The sequence below is a fragment of the Bos indicus genome, chromosome X (assembly GCF_029378745.1).
Source record: "Bos indicus isolate NIAB-ARS_2022 breed Sahiwal x Tharparkar chromosome X, NIAB-ARS_B.indTharparkar_mat_pri_1.0, whole genome shotgun sequence".
NCBI classification, from domain to species: domain Eukaryota; kingdom Metazoa; phylum Chordata; class Mammalia; order Artiodactyla; family Bovidae; genus Bos; species Bos indicus.
Window position 1 is genome coordinate 13,858,656 of NC_091789.1, and position 26,909 is coordinate 13,885,564.

The 26,909-nt window shown below is 49.9% G+C and overlaps 2 protein-coding genes across 2 annotated transcripts in view; one reads left to right on the forward strand and one right to left on the reverse strand.

Annotated features, from left to right (window-relative positions):
* Positions 1 to 642: 642 nt before the first annotated feature.
* Positions 643 to 16,194, forward strand: SASH3 (SAM and SH3 domain containing 3). Its single transcript, XM_070784353.1, has 8 exons — positions 643 to 884; positions 8,181 to 8,276; positions 8,641 to 8,787; positions 10,852 to 10,993; positions 12,177 to 12,325; positions 12,456 to 12,665; positions 12,789 to 12,939; positions 13,445 to 16,194. The coding sequence occupies exons 1-8, from the start codon at positions 828 to 830 to the stop codon at positions 13,633 to 13,635; spliced, it is 1,143 nt and encodes a 380-aa protein (XP_070640454.1). The 5' UTR covers positions 643 to 827; the 3' UTR covers positions 13,636 to 16,194.
* Positions 16,195 to 24,022: 7,828 nt separating this feature from the next.
* ZDHHC9 (zinc finger DHHC-type palmitoyltransferase 9) overlaps positions 24,023 to 26,909 on the reverse strand; it is a 28,034-nt gene continuing 25,147 nt past the window's right edge. Inside the window, exon 9 of the mRNA XM_019956165.2 lies at positions 24,023 to 25,588. Coding sequence (XP_019811724.1) covers positions 25,475 to 25,588 — 114 coding nt within the window. The 3' untranslated portion in view covers positions 24,023 to 25,474. The remainder of the gene's footprint in view (positions 25,589 to 26,909) is intronic.

The following is a 26,909-nucleotide window of genomic DNA, read 5'->3' on the forward strand; positions in this document are numbered from 1 at the left end:
ACAGATGACCCAGGTGTGTTGACGGCAGGGATGAGAACCCGAAGGTGTTGGCTGCAGGAAAGTGCTCATGGTGGTAGAGCTGATGGTCGTATGGGGAAGAGTGTCATGGGGATGACTGGTTGTAATGTAAGGGTAACAGCTGAAAGGATAACAGTTGTGACAGTCACAGAGGCAGTGATGACGACTCTAGGGGTGATGGCTGTGGTTGTTCTAGCAATAATGGCTGTAGATGTGCTGACGGCAGTGGGGATGACTTCAGGGCTGATCTGTAAGGTGATGGCTGTAGATAGGAATGATGACTCTAGGGTGATGGTAGAGGTAGTGATAGCAGTGATGATCTTGGTGATACAAGGTGACTGGGAGCATTGGCCCAACACCAGCAGAGAGATGGTCCCACTTCCAGTATCTGGATTCTGGTCAGTGAGATTAAAGGCTTGAGTAGGCTATATAACATTAGGTCGATTGGCTGAAGGATTGGCAAGGATTGCCATGAGATGGCAGGGTAGGGACTTTTCTCTGCTTGTTCAACCCAAAAGCTGTCTGCATCAGAATCTCTGGAGACTGAAGCTGGGACTTCCTTCCTCCCCAGGGGCCGGCAGGGGCTGCGATTGCTGTAAGAGTAGGTCACGTGACGGGGCTTCCTGTATGCCGCTGCCGCCGGGTGTCCATGGCCCGCACCCCCAAGCTGCCAGTGCAGCAGTCAGAGTGGCAGCCACAGGCTCAGTCCATGCCGTGCCCCCTGGACGGTACTGGCGAGGCTGAGCAAGAGGCCTCCACATCTCGACACCTAGGAGAGCAAGCACAGAGTATCATCAGGATAGAGGACCATGTTGCGCCGTAAGCCCTCCAACGCCAGCGAGAAGGAGCCTACTCAGAAGAAAAAGGTGAGGAGCATCTTTGGGAACTTGTTGCTTCCTTCCCTCTGCTCTCTCAGCCCATCCTCTCCAGAACTCACAGAAGTGGGAAGAGCCAAAGACCTTCTGTTGGGTCTGTAGGTGAGGGCCATTCTCCCAAGGGCATGGGACTAGTAACAGAAGTCCAGGAGAGACTTCCCAAATTGTAGAGAAACAGAGTTATAGAATACACTCTCGGAAGCCTTGAGTTGCAGGATTCAACACTACCAGGGTAAGAGACTTAAAATTGGGACTAGAATCCTAGACTAGAATTTAAGAATTATAGAATACAATTCTCAAGTTGAACCTAAGACTATTTAGTCTCTCCCCTACAGCGGTCCCTCGCGAGCCTGCCTCTCAGGAGCCATCTCACTCACAGGGCTCCACTGGGCTGCCCAGCCAGGAGCCATGATGCTCCCAGAGCCCCCGCCCTTTGGCCCTAGCCTGAGCTTGGCCATCTTCATTCAGCTTTGTTGTAGCTCCCGGGGGCCCACAGAAGAGGGGGCCACCTGAAGACGCAGCCCAGATTTCCAGATTCAGGGAAAGGGCCTCCAAAGGGGGCGTGCAGGTTCTTCCCAGCTGGGGAGAAATTATTTGTGAAGAATAAGAAATGAAGCTGCTGAGATGAGGCGTGGGAGTGAGGGCTGAGGGGGAAAAATTCCGTGGGTGGGGAGCAGGCATATTTTAAAGGCCAGGAAGAAAAGCAGCTGCTCATCTTCCTGGAGTTTTGAGGCCAGCCTAGAAGATTCCTTGAAGGCTCTGCCACATTTAGGTTTCTCTAGTTGAATTTGAGGATTTCTAGACTTCAATCTTGGACTCAATTGTCAGATTCTCCCCATCCATCAGCAGGTACATCCCACACACCCAGCAGGATCCTAGGACCATCCCAACTAGGCCTGAGCAGGTCGGAGAGGCCAGGCATAGCCACAGGCCAAGGTCAGGGGCCTCCAGGCCCCCATGGTGCCCTGCTGCTTTCCCCTGGAGCCTAGCCCAGGTGCTCCGTGGGGGAGCCCCTTTGTCAGAGGAGCGGCTCCCAGGCACAGACCGAACCAGCTGAGAAGCCGAGCCTCAGGGCACTGGGGTGTATATCCTGCTCCCCCTCAAGTCCTGGGGTGGCTGCCACTTCCGGCTGTATTCTCCCCCACCCCAGCCGCTTCGCTGAGGTTGCAGTGGAGGTGGGCGGGTGGGAAAGAGATTCACCACTCTTCACACAGGCTCTGTCACCCCTGTCCAAGCCCCACACAGCGCCAGCCCCGGCAGACTAACCTGGCAGACTTGCCATTGGCTGGCCCTCCTCAGCGAGTGGGTCCACTTCCCCTTGCTCTTCGGCTGACGGGGGTGGGAAACAGAGACCGCCCAAGACACTGCTGGGCCTCAAACTACAGGGGAGCTGAGCGGAGAAAAGAGTCTGAAAAAGAGCTGACACTTCCACACCAGCAGCCTGTGCCGTCTCAGGTGGAGGGGCCTGGAGGCCCACAGGAGCCAGAAATCCCGTTTTCTCTCCCCACTTCCATCATCCAGATTCTGGGTTTGGTGGATTTCTGGGATTCCCCACAGGCCTCTCCCATGAGAGTCCAGGCTGTTGCAGCCCTCTGAGGGCCATGTCCTCTAGGGCAACATCGGCCTGGCAAACCCTGCCTCAGCCCATCAGAGCCTGGGCCAGCCCCCAGAGCCACCCTCCCAGCCGCATCCCCTGGAAACACTCTTAGACAAGCCAGCTTTCCAGAAGGCAGACACAGCAGCGTCCCCAGGCTGGGAGGCAGCAGCACAGCTCCAGCTCTGTGACTTGGGCACGTCCCTACCCCTCAGAGGCCAAGGCAACGTGGTGGAGGGAATAGTACAAAGGCTATGTGAAGTAAGTGGAGGATGTGCTGGGAACCTTGACAAAGAGGGATAGGTCCTGACCTCCCCACCTCAGCAGGTTGTATGGATCACCTGCAACAGTACATGCGAGTGTGCTATCACATGTGTGCCTGTGCACATGAAGGGGTGCACGCTGAAGCCGTGGGTGGGGGCAGAGAGCCCACTGCCAAAAACAAGCCTTAAAGTGGAGAAAACAAGACCTCGTAGCTCACCAGATGCTGGGTGCTATGCTGTGCACTCATCTCTTAGCTCGTTGGTGCTTCACAACAGCCTTGTGAGGTGGGGGCCAGTGTTGTTTTTACTTTATGGCCAAGGCGCAGAGAGGTGAAGTGATTTACTCAAGGACACACAGCTAGGAAGCTGCCAAGCAGGGAGTGAAGCCAAGATCTGTCAGTGTCCAGAGTCTTAACCCCTTCCCCCTCTACTCTCATCTCCCTACTGACCTCAAAACCACTGGAGAAGTCTGATGCACATAAAAGACTCAACCTATCAGCAGAAGGGCTCTGCAGGGCAGGCCCAGATGGCTATGGACTGAGTGACCTTCCAAGGAGCCCCAAGCAGAGTCAGGAACAAGCCTTCTAGGGTGGTGGGGTCAGGATGTGTGTGTCATGAAGGACTGAGGAGATGCCCAGGTTGAGGGGGGAGGGAGGTTGGGGGAGGCAATACCCCTTGGCTGCCTTTCGGAGGCTCTTGCCTCCATCAAAGCATCTCTTTGCACTCTCTCTGATCTGTTGGAGTATAGGCAGTGGGCAGGAGTTTGTCCTCGGACCTGCCTCCCCTAAGGATAGTCCTACCCCATCACACACCTACTCTTCACTACATCCCAGACCTGCCACCAGGGAAAATGGAGAGAACTCAAGGCTCCCATCTGAGGGGTCACTTGTCCACTCCTTCCAGTCTCTCCCTGCCCCTCTCTTCTCCAATCTTGGCACATTACTTTTGCTGGCTCCCTTCCTACAGCACACCTTGGTGTGCCACCCCCCACCCCCACCACTAGCATGCACTTCATATTTTCCATGGCTCCTCATTGCCCACAGGTGAACACCGTGGCTGGCAAGGGCCTTCCATGGCCTTTTCTGCTCCACCATTCACCCCAAACACTGGTATACCCACCATTCCATCATCACTTTTGATCAAACCCTTCCCAGCTTCACCTGGAGCAATCCTGGATCCCCAGGACAGCCCAGCTCAAACGTGCCTCTTCCTCCACGAAGCCCTCCAGAGCCCTTCTCCCTCCATATTCCCACCTGCTCTCCTGGTAGCTTCTTCCAAATCCCACCTGCAGTCGCCATTACCCTTCATCTACTTCTGAAAAAGGGGCAACTTCGTGAGCTCTGAGCACAGTAACAAGCAGAAGCTTCCAGAATCGCGGACATGGGCTTGATGCTGGCCTCCACCTACTGCGTCACTCCATCTAGGATGCTTCATTTCTCCCAGTTTCAGTGTCCCCAGCTGGAAAGAGTGGGTGTAAGACGGGGCTGCAGGGAGGCTGAAGTGAGTGAACACATACACAGTGCTTGGCAAGGCACAGGGCACAGGGAAGGTACTCGACCTCTCGTTACTGGATTCCCACACATGCACAGGCCAGCGTCCAGAGCCCAGAGGGTGCTCAGTATGCAACCGGTATGCTGAAGGAGCAGACAGCATAGCAGCAGAGACACCTGGGATGGGGTTGGGGCGGACGCTGGAAAGCTGTGCTTACTTAGAAAGCAGGGAAGAAGACGCCAGGCCCAGCAGGGTGAGCCTCTGAGGGGGTGATGGGGGAAGCTTCCTGCAGGGGGGTGGCGCCTTTAAAACTAGATTTGAAAATCCTTTTTATTGAAGTATAATATCCATACAAAGAAGCGTGTACATCACAAATGTAACACTCAGTGGATTTCTGTAAAGTGAGCATCCCCATGTAGGCAGCCCCTGAATCACACAGAACACTTCCAACACTCCAGAAGTTTCCCTCATGCCTCTGCCAGTCACTGCATGCCCCTTCTCCCCCGAAGGTAACCAGCCATTCTCCTGACTTCCAACTGCATGGATTAGTTTTGAACTTTCTGTACAGGGAACCATACAGTATACCCTGGTGGCAGATCCCTTCTGCCCAACAGTGTAGCTGTGAGCATCACCATATTGCTGGGGAGAGTTGCACAAAGTTCACTGCCGTGTGCTATCCCCTCATGTGACTCTGCCACAGTTCACAGGTCCTGTCTACAGCTGATGAGTGTTTGAGTTGTTTCCAGTTAAACTGGGTTCTGAATGATGGGAAAAGCTACGGTTGATTGTAGGGAAGGCGAGGGGTAGGAGCTGCGAGGGGCTGCCGTGTCCCGTGCTCACCCCTCTCCGCCTCACAACAACCCAGTGAGATGGGTGCTGTGCTCTTCATTTCACCCATGAGGAAACAGGAGCCCAGAGAAGTTGAGAAATTCACCCAGCTTTACACAGCTGCTCCATGGCAGAAGCAAGATGTGAACTCTTGCCAGCTGACGCCAAATAAAGAGACTGAGGTTTGGGGAAGATAAAGAAACTTACCGAAGGTCACACTCAGCAATGTGTGACGCCCAAACAGTAGTTCTTTCCGAGAGGCCCGCATACTCCCCTTAGACGTGAAAATGGGGCTTACAGTGTATGGTACCACCTCCCTCCCAGGGCCCCCAGGAGGGCCTCACCCTAAAGGGAGGCCAGGCAGAAAATCCAAAAGGACTCAAGGATTTCCACTCATACCTGGGTAGGGGATCACTTCAGACTTACTGAAAGGCATTGAGGATATTTGGGGTGCTCCTGAGTTTAGAGGTGGGTGGGGCAAAAGACCCTTATCCTTAGTCCCCCAAAGAAATTTTCTAGTCCTTTCTGTGTACGCAGGCCAGGGTTGAGGAGCACCCGGCCAGGCCCACGTTCCAGCACAGTCCTCATGGGCCTTTTAGATTGTTTTCTCCCATTTCGAGCTAAAGCTGGGACAGAGGTCCCAGGAGCCAAAAAGCCGCCCTCCCAGCCACCCCCAAACCCCGACGACGGCAGATTAATGACAGGAAAAGGAAAGAACTGCAATTAGAGGGCAGCCTAGTGGTCAGTTTACTCTTCCTCAACAAAGCCCACTTCCGGCCCCACGCCTTCCCTGCTGCGGGCTTTCCAGGCTCACTGGTCCCTGGGGCTTCAGGGGCGACTCTCAGCCTCCTGGTCTGCAGACCAGACTCGGGCTTGGTGAAGGGAAAGCCACAATAGGCCTGATCAGCCTAAATATAGGCGCCCAGCCTACCCTCCTTGGGCCCGGACCAGCCTGGTGCCCACCCTCTCTCTGTTCCCTCTTTTCCAGGCAATAAGAGGAAGAAGTTATCCAGGCAGCTGCATACTAGCTATACAAGAGGGGGGAAATGAATGGAAGGTGGAGAAGAGAAGGGGAGAACGAAGGAGAAAAAGAGGAAAAAATAGTGGGTAGGGAAAACCAGGGAAGGAGGATGGAGGAGATGCATGGGAATAGGAGCAGTCACCCCACCACCGCCCTGTACCACTCAGGTCCCTTTCCCAGCTCCCCAGCATCACATGCAAGGGGCTTTCTCCCTAAGGATGCAGGCACCTCACCCAGGAGGCCTTAATGGTGGTGGTATCTGCTTGACCTGGCCGCTGACCTGGTTTCTGGTCCGCTAGCTTGCTGTGACCTCTCAGAAGGTGTGGCCACTGCCCCTGATCACTGACTTGCTCTTGGTCAAGACCAAGGGAACTGAAGTGCTCCACTGTAGTCCCTGGGAGCGGGGGACCAATTGTGTGTATGGGGGGGAGTGTGATGCTGCCCCTGCCCTGGGGGATTGTCACTGGACCCCCCTTTTGTAGGAAAGAGGATGTGAAACTTTCAACTTTGTGCAGGTTTGGGGCTTCGGTTCCTCAAGCCCTTATCTCTGGTGTCTGCAGCCGACCCCACTCTATCTGTCTGGCCATCTGTGAACCCTGGTTCCTGTGTGCACCTCTGGTCTTGACTTGATTCGGGTTCAGCCTCCCCTTCTTGTGTCTCAAGTCAGCTCTCCTTACCTGGCCCCACTTTCTCCTGCTATCTTGCCATGTGCATGCGTGTGCAGTTAAGAAAGCTCATTTCCTGAAAACAGGCTTATCAGTGCTGTCGACTGAAAATAAATGCATAACCTAAAAGTTGAGAATTATGGTTTATTGAGTGGACTTGCTGAGGACTTGGGGGGTGGGGGATGGGGGAAGCCTCTCAGATAGCTCCGAGGGACAGCTCCCAAGAGGTAAGGGAGGAGCCAGAATACAAAGGAGTTTTGTAACAAAGACCAGGTAGTCAGAATATCAAAAGGTTACCGTTAGTTAAAGGAAACTAGACAACCCAAGTAAATAAATGTAGCACTTCTCTGTGTTATGGGAAGATGGCAAGAGTCTGCTATCGAAGTCATTCCTTTGCTATGCAAAGATAAGGGCCAGTATTGTTCTTTCCCATCCTGCGTCCCTTCAGGGAGCATCATCAGGGGTGGTTGAAGTGGCTAAGGGCCTGGCAGCCAGCCGCCAGTCTCCATCCTGGTGCCTTCAGGCTCACCATGGGGTGACTGATGGTTGGATGGCCGTGGCATGCTTTGCTTGCTGATACAGCGGAGATGGGCAAGAGTTTTCATTCACAGCACAAACAATAGGTTGAGCCAAGGACAGAGGAGCCTGGTGGGCTACAGTCCATAGGGGTCCCATGGGGGTCACAATGAATTGGACAGGACTTAGTGACTAAACAACAACAAATCTGAACACTGGCAAGTGTGTAGAGTAGCCAGCTCATTAGCAGCTGAGATTAAAAGCAGAGATGAAGACAGAAAATGGCAGTGTTCTTTTATTATGTTAGAACCAATCATTGGTGTCCTAAACCTTTACTCATTCAGTCTGTACCATGGCTTTCCTGAACGCATAATGCCAGTCTTACTGGCCCTTGCATGGGACACCTATGTGTCACGGCCCTCTCTCTTCTTGGGATATCGATGTGTCAGGCTGAAAGCCCCAGTGTGTTTCCCACGATCAGTCACAGGAAACCACGCCTGGGGAAGAGAGAGCCTGGAGGCCGGGCTGCAGGGTTTTGGAGGGTTTGCTCTACTATATGAAGAGCTGATGCTGTTGTACATGAGGTAGGTCTCCAGTAGTAGACACGCGTTTCCTCAGACACATTTAGTCTTTTACTACAGGGTTCTGGGGACCAGAACCAAGGTTCTGGTGGAACAGTGGGCTCAGCCTGTGGCTTGACCGGGTTGAGGCTCCTGAGGTGAGGAGCCTGCTTCAGGGGACCGCTCGCTGCTGAAGACAGGATGAGGACTTGCAGCGTCACCTCTCAGCTCTGGGCCCAGCCCTGGGTTAAACGCATGTGCAGGGAGCAAGAACAGCTCTGTGCTCCTTACTGACCACAATTGTAATGCAACACAATTTAACTCCTGGTAACACCTCTGCTTCTCCCAGCTCTCCCTTCAGCGCTCCAGCAGCTTCAAAGATTTTGCCAAATCCAAACCCAGCTCCCCTGTGGTGAGCGAGAAGGAATTTAATCTGGATGATAATGTGAGTTCCAGAGCCTCCTTGGGGGATCTGGCTGCGGGCCCTGGATTGGGGAGTGGAGGGGAGGGAGGGAAGTAGGGGAAAGAGGATTTTAGGATTGTGGAAGCAAAGCCTTTTTAAACACGACGGGCCTACCTCTGCACCTACCAAAATTCTGGGCCCTAAAGCTTCACCTGCATTCTTTTCGTTTGCAAATTGCTAATTTAAGTATGAATGAATAGGGCCAAGAATAGGTCTGAGGCTAAAATGAGGATGGGGACCTCTCCTTCCCACCCCTCCAGGGTCTACCTGGACCCCAAGGCCTCCTTCTGCTCCCAAGTCCTGAACCCAGACCTGGGTTCCCGAATCTCCACATTTCTTGTCACAGATTCCAGAAGATGAGTCAAGTGTGCCGACCCCAGAGGATGCCGAGAAGAGCGGCAAGAAGCTGGGGAAGAAGTGGAGGGCAGTGATTTCCCGAACCATGAACAGGAAGACGGGCAAGAAGATGGTGAAGGCCCTGTCGGAGGAGATGGTGAGGCCTGGGACTCAGGTTCACCGCGGGTTGGGGAGGGTGCCACAAGGAAAAGCAGCGGTCTAGTAGTAGGTGAGCATGGCCTTCAGGAGAGCCACTGCCCGGGCACACTGCCTGGCCCCATACAAGCAGGAAGGTCACCGTGGGAAGGGAGCTCCCCCAGTCAAGCATGTGGCAGGAAGGGAGCAGGAGTGGGGTCTGAGGAGGGATGAAGGTCTGGGAAACAAGCTTCCTCGGGACACAGGCCTGAGGAGATGAGATAGCCTGGGGCATATTCATCCATCACGAAGTTTTACTTGAAAAGAGCCACTGGGATTGGGAAGGCTTGATTCAAAGAAGCCTGAAGAAAGAAAATCGAGAAGGCTGGCCGTGGGGACGGGGTTTGGGGCAGAGTACATACACGTATGGCTGAGTCCCTTCGCTGTCCACCTGAAATGATCACAACATTGTTCATTGGCTATATTCCAATAAAAAATAAAAAGTTAAAAAAAAAACAAAAAAAAAGGCTGGCCTTGGCCCAGGGAGGGAGGGCAAGACAGACAGCTGTGGGGCAGGCACATCCAAGTAGCTAAAGTCACACCAGGCGTCTGGTTTGCTCCTGGCTCTCGGAGGAGGTGCCCTGGCAGCAGTGTGCTGGAGTTAGCTCCCGCTAGCAGACTCCGCCAGCTCAAGACAGCAGTTGCTCAAATCTTCAGTAATTTCATGAGCCAGGTGTGAGATACAAGCATTATTGAAAATTAATTTATATCAACTTAGAATTAAATCAATTATTTTAAGAAGAAAAAGAGTAAAGTCAGTCTTCAAAATTCATTTCCTAACTCTTGTCCTGCCTTTCACTGTGCTCTGTGCCCTTGTCCCAGTGGCTGGGGGGTGCAAATAGCCAATGCTGCCGCTCATGCTGGCTTCCGTGGTGGTGCCTGCCGATGCAGGAGCCATAGGAGATGCGGGTTTGATCCCTGGGTCAGGAAGAACCCCTGGAGAAGGGCATGGCAACCCACTCCAGTATTCCTGCCTGGGCTATCCCATGGACAGAGGAGCCTGGTGGGCTAGTCCATGGGGTCACAAAGAGTTTAACACAACTGTGAATGCATGCACGCTGCTCATTTAGGCGGTAGATCGGTTGGCCATTGTGGGAAGTATCTACAACACAGAAGCTGGCAACCCCTACAACTCAGGGTTTTTATTCCCACTCAGTCAACTAGCGGAGAAGGCAATGGCACCCCACTCCAATACTCTTGCCTGGAAAATCCCATGGACGGAGGAGCCTGGTAGGCTGCAGTCCATGGAATCTCTGAGGGTCGGACATGACTGAGTGACTTCACTTTCACTTTTCACTTTTGTGCACTGGAGAAGGAAATGGCAACCCACTCCAGTGTTCTTGCCTGGAGAATCCCAGGGACGGGGGAGCCTGGTGGGCTGCGGTCTATGGGGTCGCACAGAGTCGGACACAACTGAGTGACTTAGCAGTAGCAGCAGTCAACTAGTGAAAGAGTTACAACTGCACTGAGGAGGAGGCCCAGTGGGAGTGGGGACTACAACTGGGGAGGCCCGGCAGCTGTGGAGTCAGGCTGACAGGGCTGTGAGTTCCTGCGTGGCCTTGAGAACGTTCCTCCATGACTTCTCACCTGTGAGCTTGGGAGGATCAAGCACCTGTCCTCAAGTGAGGATGAACGGAAATCCTCTGTGTGGCACATAGGAACATAGTTAAAAGTAGTCTCTTCAGCACTGTGACCTGCCTGGCTATGCGCTACTAACACGTCTGAGTTCAGACTCCAGCACCAAGACTTTGCGTGTGTACATGGGCACTTCAGGCTGACACAGCACATTCACATGGTACCAAGGGAGCCTCATTCCACCGGCAGGGCAAGCACTCTCAGTCCCACTTCACAGAAGAGGAAACTAGGGCCCAGAGGGTGCCCTGCAGCCTTGCAAGAGGCATGGCTGGGGTGGCAGCCAGGCCCCAGCTCTCCCGGGAGGCCCGGCTCACTTCCTCTGCACCCGGGCCGGCCCCATGGGCACCTCAACTGATGCTACTCAGGGCTTCCTGCCTCTCCTCCCCTCCAGGGAGATACTCTGGAGGAGGGCTCAGCGTCCCCGACGTCTCCAGACTGCAGCCTGGACAGCCCCGGCCCTGAGAAGATGGCGCTGGCTTTTTCTGAGCAGGAGGAGCGGGAGCTCCCAGCTCTCAGCCGCCAGGCCTCCACAGGTGAGTGTGGGAGGTGGGGGCACACGTGCTGACCCTGGAGGAAAGGACAGGGTGAACACCATACAGGGTGACTGTCTGGGAGGGGGTGGTAAAAGAAATGAATCTTTCCTGTTAATCTGCTGGGACCTTTCCCAGTCTCTTGAAATGAAATCTTCCTAACAATCTCATGGGGCGGTAATATTATTATCCCCACTTCGTTGATGTGAAAACTGAGGCTCAGGCAAATTGAGTGACTTGCGCAAAGTGACCCAGTCTTGAATTTAGTTCTGCCCTCCAGGAGCCTCCGCTGACTGGAAGAACCTCATTGCCCTCTTGGTCTAGGCCTCCTCCACCTTCCAAGGGAAGCTAGAGGCTATGGGCTCCCTGGGCCTCTGACATCCCAGGCTGGGGGTCAGGGTATTGGCTCTCCTGCTGTGAAGACTCCACCTCCTGGACACGAGCCCTTGGTTTGCTGGGCCCGGGGCTCCACTTGGCATCGTCTAGATGTCCCTGGGGCTGGACAGGAGCTTTCAGCAGCCCTGCCTGAATGAGGTTCTGCAAGCTGTGGGCTGCAGACCTACAGGGGCACTGCCTTTCTCACCCTTATGATTAGTTCCAAATTCTCTGATGTTTCTCTTGCTCCAAAGACACCTCCTTACCCCAACTAAAAGTCACTTCTGCCCTTCATCCTGCCCTTCTCAGAATCTGAGTTTCCATGTGATGTAGCTAGACACTGAGTCTTATTAAGTAGACAAAGAAAAATATTGATGCACGGTATGGCTTCTTGTTGGAAGGTGACTTCCAGGAGCCCTGGAGTGGGAGTCAGGAATCCTGGAGTCTAACAGACCCAGGGCTGCCAATTATAAGGTGAGATGCCTTGGGCAGTTCACTTAGCCTGTCTGGTCTCAGTTTTCCTCATCTGCTCATTGGGTGTTGGCCCAGTTGGTTTCTAGAGACCCTCCCAATTTGCCCAGTCTTTGATCCTCTTATGATCAACTATTTTCATGCCTGGGGCCCCTGAAGCTATGCTCGTCAGGGTGGCGGAGAGGTTGGTTCAGAATCACTTCTGCAGTGTGAGACTTCTAGGAGCTCAGTTTTCTTCCCTTGGGATTTCTAGCCAGACCCCCTGAAAGGTACCAGCTGGGCACTGCCCCAGCTGTCCTGGGGACAAAGATGACCTTCCTCCCCACCCCATTTCCTGCAGGCAGTGAACTCTGCAGCCCCAGCCCAGGTTCTGGAAACCTTGGGGAGGAATCGACTGCACCGCAATACACGGGCCCCTTCTGTGGCCGGGCACGAGTCCACACTGACTTCACTCCCAGCCCCTATGACCGTGACTCACTGAAACTGCAGGTAAGGTCTGCTGAGCCTGGCAGGCTGTACCCATACAGGAGGCTGCACTGAGCCAGGGTAAGGTGGTGTCCACAAGAGGCCAAGGGGCCCCCTCATCCTCCATCCGTTCTACTCTCCTCTCCTCCCACAGAAAGGAGACGTGATCCAGATCGTTGAAAAGCCGCCCGTGGGCACATGGCTGGGCCTGCTCAATGGCAGGATGGGCTCTTTCAAGTTCATCTACGTGGATGTGCTGCCCGAGGAGGCTGTGGGGCCTGCTCGCCCCAGCCGCCGACAGAGCAAGGGCAAGAGGCCCAAGCCCAAGACTCTGCATGAGCTGCTGGAGCGCATCGGCCTTGAGGTTTGAGTTGGGGGCCTGCGCGCATGTCTAGGACCAAGGGATGGGGGCCAGGGCAAGTCAGTTCTGGGTGGAGAGCTGGGTCGTCGTGGGGGTGGCTGGCAAGTAGCCTGCTTCTGCCCACAGGAGCACACGTCCACTCTGCTGCTCAACGGCTACCAGACACTGGAGGACTTCAAAGAGCTACGGGAAACACACCTCAATGAGCTGAACATCATGGACCCGCAGCATCGGGCCAAGCTGCTCACGGCCGCCGAGCTGCTGCTGGACTACGACAGTGAGTGGGCTTAGGAGTGGGGGGGTGGGGGGGTGGGGCAGGGAGGCCTGCCCCAGTCCTGCCCTGGCGCCCCTCTGCAGTGGGCAGGCGCTTTCTACACTTGAATTCCCATCTCTGGGCAGAGCTTGTGAGGAGAAGGGGTTTTAGGAGAGTTTTCTCAACCTCTACAACATCCTGTGAGATCAAAGGGAGAGACTTGAGGCCAGAGGAGGTGAGGCACAGACTTTAGGCCTCAGTGTTGGGTAATGATGGTGCCAGGATGCAAGAGCAGGCTTCCTGGCTACTAGCTCAGTGCTGAAGGTGTTTGCACTCCTGGACAGGAGAGCTGGCCTGGACAGTACTCGGGGCAGGGGGAGGGTAGTGGTGGGCCCCCAGAGGGAGAGACAGCCTCCAGTGGGCTTCCCAGGGTCCCTCCACCCACAAGGAGCCCCTAGGATTTCTGAAGCCCCCTCACCGCTAAAGCCTGAGCCCCCCCAAATTCCTCTTCCTCCCTGGCCTCTGGCAGCTGGCAGCGAGGAGGCGGAAGAGGGCACGGAGAGTGGCCAGGAGCCAGCGGTGAGCACAGTGGCAGACCCCAAGGTGGACATCCCACGTGACTCTGGCTGCTTCGAGGGCTCTGAGAGCGGGCGTGATGAGGCAGAGCTCGCGGGCACTGAGGAGCAACTGCATGGCCTCTCCCTGTCTGGGGCCCCTTGAGGCCAGAGCGGGGATGGACCTGGCCTCCTGTGGTGGCCCTAGGCCGGAGGACTGGCACTGATCCCGGCCCTGCTCCCCCAGGGGCCCCTAGGGCAGCAGAGGCCGGCCAGGCCTTACAGATGCAACTGGAGTGCATGACAGGCCACACAAGCCTGGCCGCCTCCCTCCACCAGCTACTGACAGCACAGCTATTCCAGCTGCGGCCAAGGCAAGGGGGGTACCAAGAGGCCACCAAGGCCTCCAAACCCTCCTTGCCTCCACACCATCTTCCTTTGTCGTGATGATCCTGAAAAGGGGGCCAAGTCAGTGGTTCAGATCCAATCTCTCAACACCCTGGGAAAGGTGACCATTGCAAAGGACTCTAACTGATCACAGATGAATCCAGATTCTCAAAGGTTTGAAGAAAGCCACGTGTGTCTTTCCTACTTTCCTTCACCTTAATTTTCTTACAGGTTTAGCCACTAAATCATTGTGCCACTTCAACCGAGTGCTTTCTTCAGTCTCGGTCTAGGATGGGGTCAGGATAAGAATGTATAGTTTCTGAGGGCCTTGCTAACTCTGACATTCTGTGATGGTTAAATATCTGCTGTCCTGTTACTATGGCCCAGGACACCAGTGGGGTTTACTGAGGGGGCTGGAGGGGCTTTGGGCTCCCAAATGAAATGGCTCCTGCTCATCCGTTCCATACCTTCCCATATAACTCAAGCCAAGCTGTAACCGCCCCAGCTTAAGTCAATGCCCACACCTCAATAAGCACCCTCCGAGCCCCTCAAATGACACTTTCCCAAGGCTGAGCCAGACCTGGCTTCCAAGGACAGACTGGCCCCTCAGAGGTCCAGGCCCAGACCTGGCCTCTCACGTGGGTCCTTAAAAGCAAAGAAAGCGCAAAGCTTAACATTGTGGAGTCTGCTACTCCACCTTTACTCTGCTAAAGGTTTTGATAGACCTTGAGCTCCAGAAGGGACAGAGTGTTGGTAGGGGGCCTCCCTTGACCCCAGTACCAAGTTTGTGCCCAGAATTCCCAGAGTAACTCTTTCCCAGGGCCCAACTGGCCTGAGGGCAAACACTGCCCACCATGTCTTGGACTGCCTGCTTCGCAGACACACTTGGACCCAGAACCAGAAACTCTGGTAGAAGCCATCTTGGGGGGACGGTTTCAGTGTAAATATGAGGGGGGGTGCTTCCAAGGTGGCTCAGTGGTAAAGAATCTGCCTACCAATGCAGGAGACACGGATTTGGTCCCTGGGTTGGGAAGATCCCCTGGAGAAGGAAATGGCAACCCACTCCAGTATTCTTGCCTGGAAAAGTCCATGGACAGAGGAGCCTGGCAGGCTGCAGTCCATGGGGTTACATGACTGAGCATGTGTGCATGAGGGTGGAGGGTCATGGGTTGGTAGCAATAAACTGGTAGAACTAAATTACTGTCTCCTGTCTTTGCTATGGAGGAGGCAGGGAGGTAAGGGGCAGGGTGTGGGGGGATGGAACAGATCAGTCTCCTTCAAAACTAGACTCAGCAGAATTTCCTTCACTGTCAGGGCCATCTGTCCCTTACCCAAAAGATGCTTGTGCCCTTGATCCTGCTGATGGCTAACCAACCCTTCTCAGAGCCCAGGCTCCTGTGGCCACCAGCCGTGCTCAGGTCTGAGGGTGGGGGGCAATAGCTCTCTCCTTAGAACTACTCATTCCCCACCCCCAGTGACTGAGGAGCCTGTCCTGGGGGCTGTCCAGGTCCAAGAGGGGGAGACTTGCAGTCATCATGGCCTTTTCTCCAAGGTCACCTCTTCTCGGCTCCCACCATGTACCCAGTGAAGCTCCACTGTCTCCTGGGAGGTGGACTGCAGACTAGGACCCTTGGCTTTGTTTCTCCAACATGAACTGCTTTAGGGACAGCAAACTGGAATGTGAGCTCCCACCAGCGTGAGGATGAGGCCACTCCGCTTCCATGCTTTGTTCCCAGCCACAGTCATCCAACTACCGTGAGTGTCTGGGCAGCCCAAATGGCCTCACCACCCGAGGGGTGCTGAATAGTTGCTGTCATTTCAAAAGCGCCAACACGGGCTTTGCATGCATCCTCATGCTATCCCCTCCCTCTGAGGGGATATCTTCCGTCATCTTCCCAATTTACAGAGGCAACAGGTTGAGTGGGAAACCCAATAAGCTTTCAAAGCCTGGCCAGCCCTCCAGAGGGCAGTCTATCCCTCTGTGATGTGCCTCTGACGTCCTTTGACCCAGCCATTCCCTTCCTAGGATTCCATCTGTACAAAGAGCCACATGAGTGCGCACAGATATATGGACAAAGATATTCAGGCCAGCTGTGTGTAAAAAATGGGAAACAATGCAAATGGGGAATTAGTTAGATACATTATGGTTCATTCATACAATGTCATTAAACACAGTGTTGTAGAAAAATATTTAATGACACAGGAAAAATCTTTGTGATTTTTTATTGTTTCACTTGAAATGTTAAAATTATACAAATAACGTACAAACGTTCTTGTAAAAGAAGTCTGAGCAATATCATGGGGGGAAAGTGAGTAATAAACCTTATTTATAGAGTGATTCCATTTTTATTTATGAAAAGGAAATATACACAAGAATAAAGACCAGACAAATCTGCACCAAATGGTTAACCAGTGGTGATCTTGTGAGGAGGGTGGGTGGGATTAGGGGAGTGAGCAAGAGGAGTATTCACCTAATACATTCTTGTCTTATTTGAATTTCAAAACAATGATTTTTGTATCTATAAAAAAGGACCAAAGTTTTAATGTTTGAAAACAATGGAACTAACAGGCCTAAGCCTCCAGTTTAGGGTGGCAGCAAAGTCGTTCTCCTGCTGCTTTTCTATGCAGGCTTTTGGAAAGATGGGGAGTCGGGGTGAATAAGACCCAAAGTACTTAAAATCCACATACACCAAGGGGAGCCTATCAGAGGAGAGTCCTACAATTTTCAAACCCCCTATTAACTCCCAGCTGGGGAAAGGAAAACTTCAGAAAAAGAGGAATGACTCAGAACACGATGTTTTGAAATCTTGCCCCGCCCTGGAGCAGGGGATGGGAACGTGTCTCACAGCTACTGGGCTTCAGTTTGGTCTGTAAGCCGAATATAGGCTGAAAGTAAGTAGTTGTGCAAGGGCTCCAATGATCATCAGATTTAGGGAGTGGGCTGTGAAGAAGGGCAATGAGGAAATGTAGACTACAGGCCAGGGGGAGAAAGGCAGTGCGCTTCTGTAGGTCTGCAGCCCACAGCCTGCAGCCCCTTGTCCAGGAAGGGCTGCTGGAAGCTCCTGTCCAGCCCCAGGGACATCTAGAAGATGTCAAGTGGAGCCCCGGGCCCAGCAAACCAAGGGCTGGTGTCTAGGAGGCAGAATCTTCACAGCTGGAGAGCAGATACCCCCAGCCCAGGATGTCAAAGGCCAAGCCTCTAGCTCCCCTTGGAAGGTGGGGGAGGCCTAGGCCAAGAGGGCAATGGGGTTCTTCCAGCCAGTGGAAGCTCCTCTAGGGCAGAAAGGAGAGTACTAGCAGTTAGCAGCTCTGGCCAACCTGACTTCAAGTATTGGGTCTCTTACTCATTAGCTGGATCATCCCGGACAAATCGTTAAACCTCCTTGAACCTTACTTTCCACATCAGTACAGTGGGGATAATAGTACTAGCCCCCATGATGGGGCTGTTAGGTAGATTGACTGAAGTAGTGTATGCAAAATACTTGGCATAGCGTTGAGCACAAAATTCATGCACAATGAATGATATCATGTCACCATCCTGTGACCTCCTTTTCACTCCCTTTAAGGCCCATCTCTCCTTGGACCCCCTAGTTAGTGCAGTGACCCAGAGCAAAGGCTTTGGAGTTACTAAAGTGTCTTCAAATCCTGGCTCCACCACTTACTAGCTAGTTATACAATTTGAGGTAATTACATACACATACATTTCTTGTCTATAAAATAATGATCTATATTGTGATAAATATATCCAGTGAACACTTTATACACCTTAAACTCACACAACGCTATGTTAATTAAATCTCAATTTTAAAATAATTTAAAATAAATAAAAATTAAATTTAACAAAAAAGGATAATCAGCTAATAATACCTACCTCTTGGGGTTGGCAGAGAAAGAAATGAGATAGTGTATAAAGTTCCTGGCACATAGTGACAATAAATCGTGGAGTTTTACATTTTTTGTAACCTTAAAGGTACTGAGCTCAAGAATGGGCACAAAGGCCATGCTGACATGTGCTTGTCTGCAGGCTAACTGCTGTAGCTCAGAGACAAGCTATCTCGAAGCTTCCAGAGGGTGCTAGCATTCAGGGTAGGGGGTTCCAGCTCTGGTGTGTGGAGAGGCTGGTGATGGGAGAAAGTCCACCTGGGAAGCCCAGGACAGCCCTTGCTGTGCCCAGCCCATAGGAAGATGATCAGCCCTGGGTACCAGCCTTATTTTAGGCAACTCCCTTGGACGTCCATGTGCTGCCAGAAAGAAGTGGATAAAAGCCAGATTCAAAAAGAAAGAGCATCAAGTCAGGATTAGAGGCTGAAGCAGTTAGGGCAAGCAGTCGGTGGTATCAGCACCTTCCTCCTAAACCATCTCCCCTGTCATTCGCCACCTCTCTTTCCCAAGGTAGGTCCTGATCAGCTACCCCCCACCCCCACAACAGCTCTTGCCTCCACAAATTCCCTCTTTTGTCCCTGCCCAGACCCTAGAGCAAGGTGGTCTGACACTGGCCCCAGCTGCTGTTTCTGACTCATAGAAACCCTGCCCAGAAGGGTTTTTTCACAGAAGTGGAGGCCTCGGTGGAGCCATGGGAGACAACGGGCATTAAAACCAAGCTAACAGAGGTCTGTAAAGGGAAAAATGGGCCCTGATCACGGTAGTCTCCGTGAGGTTCACCGCCTTCCCCCGCAGCCTCCCAGGCAGGAAATTCAGGATGAGGTATGAGGTTTCCCAGCTGGGGAAAAGAAGTGGCTCTCCCACCCCTCCTTCACAATAAAGGCTACCTTCACTTCTCACACAACGTCAGCCACATTCTATGTTGCTTGGCCAACAAACAACACAATCAAGTGGGAAGGAACTGCCTCCCCTGTAGACCCAGCCGACACTCCTCCTCCAGGAAAGCCCTAAATAAACGCAATTCTATAGCACTTGATATGTAGACTTCACCTTTTCCTATAACTTCACAGTTACCAATATAGCATTTGTATACCACTGCCTCCGGGAGCTGCCAGGGATAGCGTCAGAAAGGGCCCAGGGCAATGGCCCTCACAAAGGGACAGACAATTTGACTGTGGGAACCCGGCTAGGCAACTTCCTGACTTTCTGTGCTAAAGAAACCCCACCATCAGTTCAACCTAAGCGCAGGTGTCTGAAGAGAGATTTAAGAGATTTAAGTTTAAAACAAAAACCCAACAACTACCCCCAGACCAGCTCGACTATATATAGTCAGCCCTCTGCCTGCCTAAAATGGAGACATCATTGGTAAAATTCATCCAAAATGGCAAAATAAAATAAAATAAAATAAAATCCTAAAATCATCGCTGCTTCTCAACTCTCAAGAGAACGGGGTCAACAATGCAATTTCGCCTAAAGTTAGCCCTAGAATGTGGTCAGTTTTCCGGAGAAGGCAATAGCAACCCACTCCAGTACTCTTGCCTGGAAAATCCCATGGACAGAGGAGCCTGGTGGGCTGCAGTCCATGGGGTCACCAAGAGTCGGACACGACAGAGCAACTTCACTTTCACTTTCATGCATTGGAGAAGGAAATGGCAACCCACTCCAGTGTTCTTGCCTGGAGAATCCCAGGGACAGGGGAGCCTGGTGGGCTGCCGTCTCTGGGGTCGCACAGATTCAGACATGACTGAAGCGACTTAGCAGCAGCAGTGGTCAGTTTTCAACAAGTATTTATTGAATGTTAAATAAAGGAAAGGCTCATTTCATTTCAGTGGCACTTGGAATTATTCAAACCGCTTTCTCTGTCTATACCTGCTCGACTGAGGGGTAGGGGGTTATGCTGGAAAACTCTCTGGACTGGGACTGAGGACACCTGGGTTCTGGTCTTGGCTTTACCAGTAACTGTCCATGTGACCTTAGATAAGTCGTGGTACTTTCTGATAAGAGACAGAGAGGGCTCACAAAAGTGAGCACAAGCAATATGAACTACATGATTGGTGTTTTCCTTTTAGGAATGTCATGGACAGAGGCCAGGTTTTATGACAACCATGTCTCTAGTTGGGGCACAAAACTACCACCCATGCAGGCAAGTTGGAATGGTGATAGCTGACGACCAGCAGTGGCTGGCAGAAAAGGTAGTGGGAGGGGGGCTTGAAGAAAGTGAAGAGACATGGAATGTTAGGGTGGTAAATCTATGCTGTGCTCCAGAGTTGTAAAGACACTTCTAACTCAAGGCTCCCTTACTTCCTGGCCTATGGTGGAGGATGAGCTCCAAGCTTCCATTTATTAATGACAACCCAGTCCAGTACTCTTGCCTGGAGAATCCCATGGGCAGAGGAACCTGGTGGGCTACAATTCAAAGAGTCACAAAAAGTCGGACACAACTTAGTGACTAAACAACAAGAAAAACCCCTAATGCCAGAAGAAAGATAAACAAAGGACTTAGCCAATTCACAGAATAAAAATGGCAAGAAACATAAGGCAGATGGGAGGTGCAGAAAATGTTTTACCTCATAATTAACGGAATTAGGAAATGAAGGCATGGAGATATCAGTTAATAACTAGCTATCAGATGATCGAGTGTTTAAATAAGGTGTGTTGAAGGAGGCTCTCTGATACAGAGGTGGTAGGACAAACTGGGTCAGCCTTTCTGTAAAGTAATTTGGCCATATTTATCAAAAGCCATTGGAGGAGGAAGTGGCAACTCACTCCAGTATTCTTGCCTGGAAAATCCCATGGACAGAGAAGCCTGGCGGGCTACAGTCCATGGGGTCACACGACTAAAGTGACTTAGCATAGCACACATCAAGAGCCATTAAACTCAGTAATTCCACCTTTAGGAATTTATCCTAAAAAAATAATCACAGATATGCCCATATATAAGGAAGTTCATCATAGCAATATTTATAATAAGGAAAAACTGGAGATGCCTAAAAAATGTCTGACAATAGGGGAAAGATTATATATATATCATGGAGTCATTAAAAAACATTTTCAAATAATTTATAATGGTATGAAAAATACTAAGTAAAAAAAGCTGGATTACAAAACTATATTGATAGTTGAATTCCAGTCATGTTCAAAAATATGTATATATATATATATATATATATATATGCACAAGAAGAAAGACCAGAAAGAAATAAAAAACATTAACAGTGATTAATATATTTGGTGATAATTTTATGAGTGATTTTTTTCAATCCTCTTACATTCCTGTATTTTCAAAATTTCAACATGTGTTACTTTTAAAATTTAAAAAGCACACTAAAGGTATAAGGAGATGAGGGGCATTGTTGATTTTCTAAGTCTTCCAACTATTTAGAGGTAGAAAGGGACCTTTGAGATAATCTAGTCCAGGGGTTCTCAACCCTCCCTTGGTATATATAATATTTTATAATATACCCTTGGCCTGAAATGCATTTCATAGTTAATATAAACTGCTTATACACATAATTTCCAGAATAGCAATATAATACACTAACTATAGTACAAAGAAGAAACAAAAGAAAAGTCATTTAGAATCAGAGAACTATACTTCAGATGCGAATGCCTTTATAAGACTATACTAAAAGATCTAAGAGTCCAATGCTTCCACTATACATGCAGATTCACTGCAAATGCAAATGCTACAAAGGAAGACTAAACATTGGAGACTTAAAAACCATGAACGGCACTCCTGTTGGTGATCTGATTTTCAAAAGTCACAACTCTTGGTAAATTTCTGAATAAAATAAAGGACCATCTTTACTCAATTTACACAATTGCTGCATTACTGGAAACTCAGTGTATAATATTAAAACTATAAAAATATGTTTTGTGTTTATTTGTATAACGATTAGGCCCAGATAGTTGTACTAGGTTTTTCTACCTATACTGATGTTCTATAGGGCATCTGATGGTTTACAGAAGATTTCTAGTTCCCATTTCCCTTTCATATTTATCCAAAACATGAAATCCACAATGACTCCCTTTTTAAGGAGTAGGCCTTGCATCCTTTAAAACTAATGATATTTGCAGTTGTAGCCTTTGAAACTATTTCTAAAGCATATTGCCAAAGAACAGCAAGCAATTCCTAGAATGTGTTCTCAAAAGTGACACAAATGCTTTTTGAATCATTGGAAGCACTGGTCTTCTATAGTAGCACCAAGGCACGAGAGAAAATTATTAAAAAAAAAAAAAAAAAAAACATTTACTGTGATCCCTTGGTGATTTTCCCTAGCCCAGCCCCAAGCTTCAGAGGTATAAAGTGAATTGAGCTGGAAGAAAAGGACTAACAGGGCCAGGCCTTGGGGAGAGGGAGGGGAGCTAGGTTGCTAGGTTACCGCTTGAGCCAATCCAAGTGGTCCCAGAGGGGCACCAGACACAGTACAGGTCCCTCTCTCTGCCCCACTAGGCTGAGGGCTCTCTAAAAGGGAGGGGGTCAAAAGGTGGTGGAGGGGTCTGGTCATTCACACTAGGCACAAGTAAAGAAATGAGGCAGAAGCACAAAGAAACAGACATCCTTCTATTTCTACAACTATTCAAGTCTCCTTCATTAACTGGCTTCCCCCCGGAAAGAAGGATTTCTTTATTAAGAAACACCAGAGGGGGGGAAAAAAAAAAAAACAACACCAGAGAGTGAAAATCCCACCATACACACACAACACACACACACACATTTGTAGGCTCACACAAAAGTGCTGAGATTTACATATTAAATTGCATTTAAGTTAGAAAACAGATTTAAAAACAAAATAATTATTTTTCCCTCAACAAGGTAACGAGATTCATTCAGCAGGAAAAAGGGACTTATGGGTAAAGGCAGGAAGGTCAGGACAGGAAGAATGGAGTTTAGCTGCTATAGATTTAGAACCCACTGCTGCCACTGGTGAAAAAAGCAAAGGGGGAGATGGTGTTCTCATCTAGGGCAAAGGGGACCCCAGGGCCAAAGGGACATGAAAAATAAAAAGGCCCCAAAGAGTCAAATTCCACCAGCCCCCAGAGGTTTGGGATTCATGCCAACCATCCTGGCCTGGGGAAGTGGGGAACATAGGAAACTTAAGGAATGGGGAGGAAGGGGAGAGGTGGAAAGAATGTCAGCCATTGAAAAGAGTAAACAATTTAAAGCCTATTCCCCTGGGAAGGACCAATTCATCAATCTCCACTCTGATCAGAACTCAGACTAGGAACAGTCCCAGCTGGTGCATGGTATGAATGGACAGATCTTCAGGCCAAGGTCTTAAAAATAGAAGATTTATAAAGGAAAAGAACAAGGGCAGGGAGTAGGGAAAACCAGAAGCTTTAAAAAAATCATTTCACACTAGTGATAAGGGGTTTCCATTTTGACCCTTCACCTCAGGAAAAGACAGCTTATCTAATGCACCCAAGGGTCAACAGAAGATTGCTGAGGTAAATTGAAGGAGGAGAGAGGACATGGGCTGAGACAAGACGGGCTGAGAACTGACTAAAAACTGTTTCATCTGAGTGGCAAGTTAACTGAAAAAAATCTAGTTATCTTCCCAACTTTCCAGGCTTGGCTTTATTTTGAACTGACTAAAATCTAACTACAAGGACAAAACCGAGAGAGCCAGAAAAAGAATGGGAAAGCAGAGGCAGATAGGACAGGAATCAGAGTCGGTCACAGTCCCAGTCTCTCTGTCTCTCCAAGGACTGCTAACGTCAAACCCTACTACAAGGAAAATAGGAAGACAGAGAAAAATCTGTGAGCAGCCAAGTTTCATTACTTTTGATTAATTGGGGAGAGCGAAACAGGAATTGGTAAGGAATTTTGATTAGAGACCATTTAAAAAGAAATATATACCATCACTCGTAAAAGATCACTAACAAAATATTTCCGGGGGCAGGAGGCTGATGAGCCTGCTTTAATAACCAAGACTCATCTGCAATTAAAACCATCCATCTGCATAAAAACAATATCCTAATAAAGAACTTTTTCTCTTACTTTAATATAACCCTTGACCCTCCCAAGCTTTCCAACACTGTCCATGGCCTTGAAAGGCTTTTTTTTTCCTAGTTCAGAATAAGGTAAACTTCAACCCAGAGTGTAATATAGATCAGTGGATAATTTGGGAGCAATCTCTCCAACCCAAGGTCCCCTGGAAAAGGGGAGTATGGGCAGTAGTGACAAGCAACCCCTTCAACCCCCACCCCCACCCCCCCGCCGCCACACAAAGAAACACCCCACAGTGGTTCCTGAAGTGGAAGGGGAAGGAGGAGGCAGGCAGTTTGCATTAGACACAGTTTAATCACCTTCAAATAGATTAAAAGTTCTGGTTTACACTCCCCCCCTCCCCAGAAGTCATCCAGACAGGACCCTGGCTTAGAAAGAGAAAAACACAGGTGCTCTAGGAAATATAGCCACATATAATACATAAATTTTCTTCCCTGAAATAGAGCAGGTCCTGAGCAGAGCTGACTGGGGGCCACAACCCACCCCCAGGGTGAAGCGACTCTGGGACTCTGCCGGTGGAAGTGCTGGAAGAGTGGGGCCTGGAGGAAGCCCCTGGTGTGGTTACCAAGCCCGAGATGGGCCAAGGCCTTGGAGTGGGTTACCCAGGAGGGCAGCAGTGCGGGGCTTTCCCTCCTCACTCAGCCGAGGCCTAATGGAAGTACTTGTTATCCTCTTTTTCTATTATTCTTTTTCTGTTTTGAGGGGATACAGGGGGAGAGGAGAGGAGAGGAGAGCCTCTCTGTGCCTTGGTTTCCCCATTTGTGCATACAGGGCCTCTACAGGCCTCACACAGGGAGTCTGAGGGGGTAGTGTTTAAGTGAGCACTCGGGCTTCCTCTGAGGAAAAGGAACCACCAAAGTGCACACTTTTATTACTGCCGTTCCTGCTCCCAACGGGAACAAGAGTCAAAAGGAAAACAAATTAAAAGGGGCTAGTGAGAGAGGAGGAGAGATGAGACAGAGAGTGTGAGGGGCCATGCCATTGGCATCTCGTAAGTTCTTATTGAGAATGGCACAGGTAGTAAAAAGTTTCTGGGTAGTCTACAAGAAATGTAAATTGTTATCTATACTGCAACTACTTACATATATCTCACGGGAAAAGAGTGGGGCTTAGGTGTTAAGAGAGTGGACAGGGGACAAAGGAGAAGCTACATGAATAAATACAACAACTGGAAGCTACCTGCCCCGTTCCTGAAAGGATTTGCTGGCAATGTTGGCACTTTGGAGCCGTGAGAATCCTCCAACCCTACTCTCCATCATCCTCCATTCTGAAGGCCTCAAGAATCCAGGTAGAATGCCCTGGCCAGCAGTCTCTGTGACTGCCTCTGGACTCGTGACATGCAGCAACTTGAGGGGATTTGAGCCAGTCTCAAGGACCTTTACCCCAGGATTGGGCCAGTGACCCCAAGCAAGAGAGCTGGGATCTGGAGGGAAGAGAGGGGAGTCCAAAGAGACTCCGTGGCTGAGGCCATGGAAAACCAGCGCCAGGGCCCAAGAGACCCATTTGTCCAGTTACCAGAGGTGACTGACATCTTCTGTGACTGCTTAGAGTCCAGAAATTAAAAAAGCTTGCAGCAAGAAAATGTCAGTTTACAACAGGGTGAATAAAGACCAAAGAAAAACAGTGAGAGGAACAGCTTACTCTCTCTCTGTCTCAGGTTTACCTTCTCCCCTTAAATCTCTCACAGCCCTAATCAAACACAACGAAAGTCTCTTCCATACATAGGCTACTTCTCAGCTTCCGTCACCTCCTGTGGGGGCTCTGGGGGCTCTGGGGGTGGCATCTCTTCAGGAGTGCTGGTGTCCTCCGGCATCTCATTGCTTAGATGGTCTATTGGAGCCTGAGAAGGAAAAGATATCAAAGTCAATACAGAATCCAAATGGAGATAATCCATACACACTGAACTCATCCTCTGAACCCATTAACCACACTCATGGCTAGAGATATGCTCCCACCAGCCTGAAACTCAGAACCAAAACTAGACTATTGTCTTCTCAACAGAAGGCAATTGAAGTTTGAGTTCTACTCTTAACTGTCTGTTGTGGACAGATGTTTCCATTATTATTCATGATACTAATAAATGGGACCACAAATAATTACACAGATCACCTTCCCTCTTTCACAACAGAATATTATAACATACATGTCTCACAAGGTCTGGCACAGTGGCTCTCAATCTTCTTTGGGCCCTAATACGTGGCTCACTAGAACAGTGATTCTAAACCAAAGAGGGTAGGGTGGCTAAATTTTCAGATGGTATATCTGCTTTGAAAATATCTCCTGAATGATACAGTCAGGGAAGTCTCCAAAATAATTCCGTTTATATTATGTGAAAGTGAAAGTCTCTCAGTCGTGTCCAACTCTTCGGGACTCCATGGACTGTAGCCCGCCAGGCTCCTCTGTCCATGGAATTCTCCAGGAAAGAATACTGGAGTGGGTAGCCATTCCCTTCTCCAGGGGATCTTCCAAACCCAGGGATCAAACCCAGGTCTCCCGCACAGCACGTGGATTCTTTATGACCTGAGCCACCAGGGAAGCCCATTTATATTATAATAACATCAAAAAGAATAAAATACTTATGAATAAGGGTAACAAAAGAAATATAAAACTTATACTCTGAAAACTACAGAACATTGTTGAAAGAAATTTTAAAAGACCTACATAAATGAGATTACAAACCATATTATTGGCTCAGAAGACTTAATCATGTTAGGAGGATAATATTCTCCAAATTAATCTACAGATTCAATACAATCCCCATCAAAATTTCAGCTGGTACATCTGCAGAAATTTATTAAGTTGATTCTAGGAGTCATATGGAAATTAGAAGTACCACAACTAAAACAACTGAATAAAGAATAAATTTGGAGGACTCACACTTCACAATCTCAAAACTTACTACAATGCTACAGTAACCCAGATAGTGTGATACTGGCATAGGAATAAACTTATTGATCAGTGGAATAGGACTGAAAGTCCAGAAACAGATTCTCACATTTATGATCAACTGATTTTTGACAAGGGTACCACAACAATTCAACAGAGTAAGGATAATTTTCAATAAACTGTGCCAAGACAACTGGATATCCACATGCAAAATAAAGAATTTGAACCCTCTACTTCATACAATATACAAAATTTAACTCAAAATGGATCAGAGA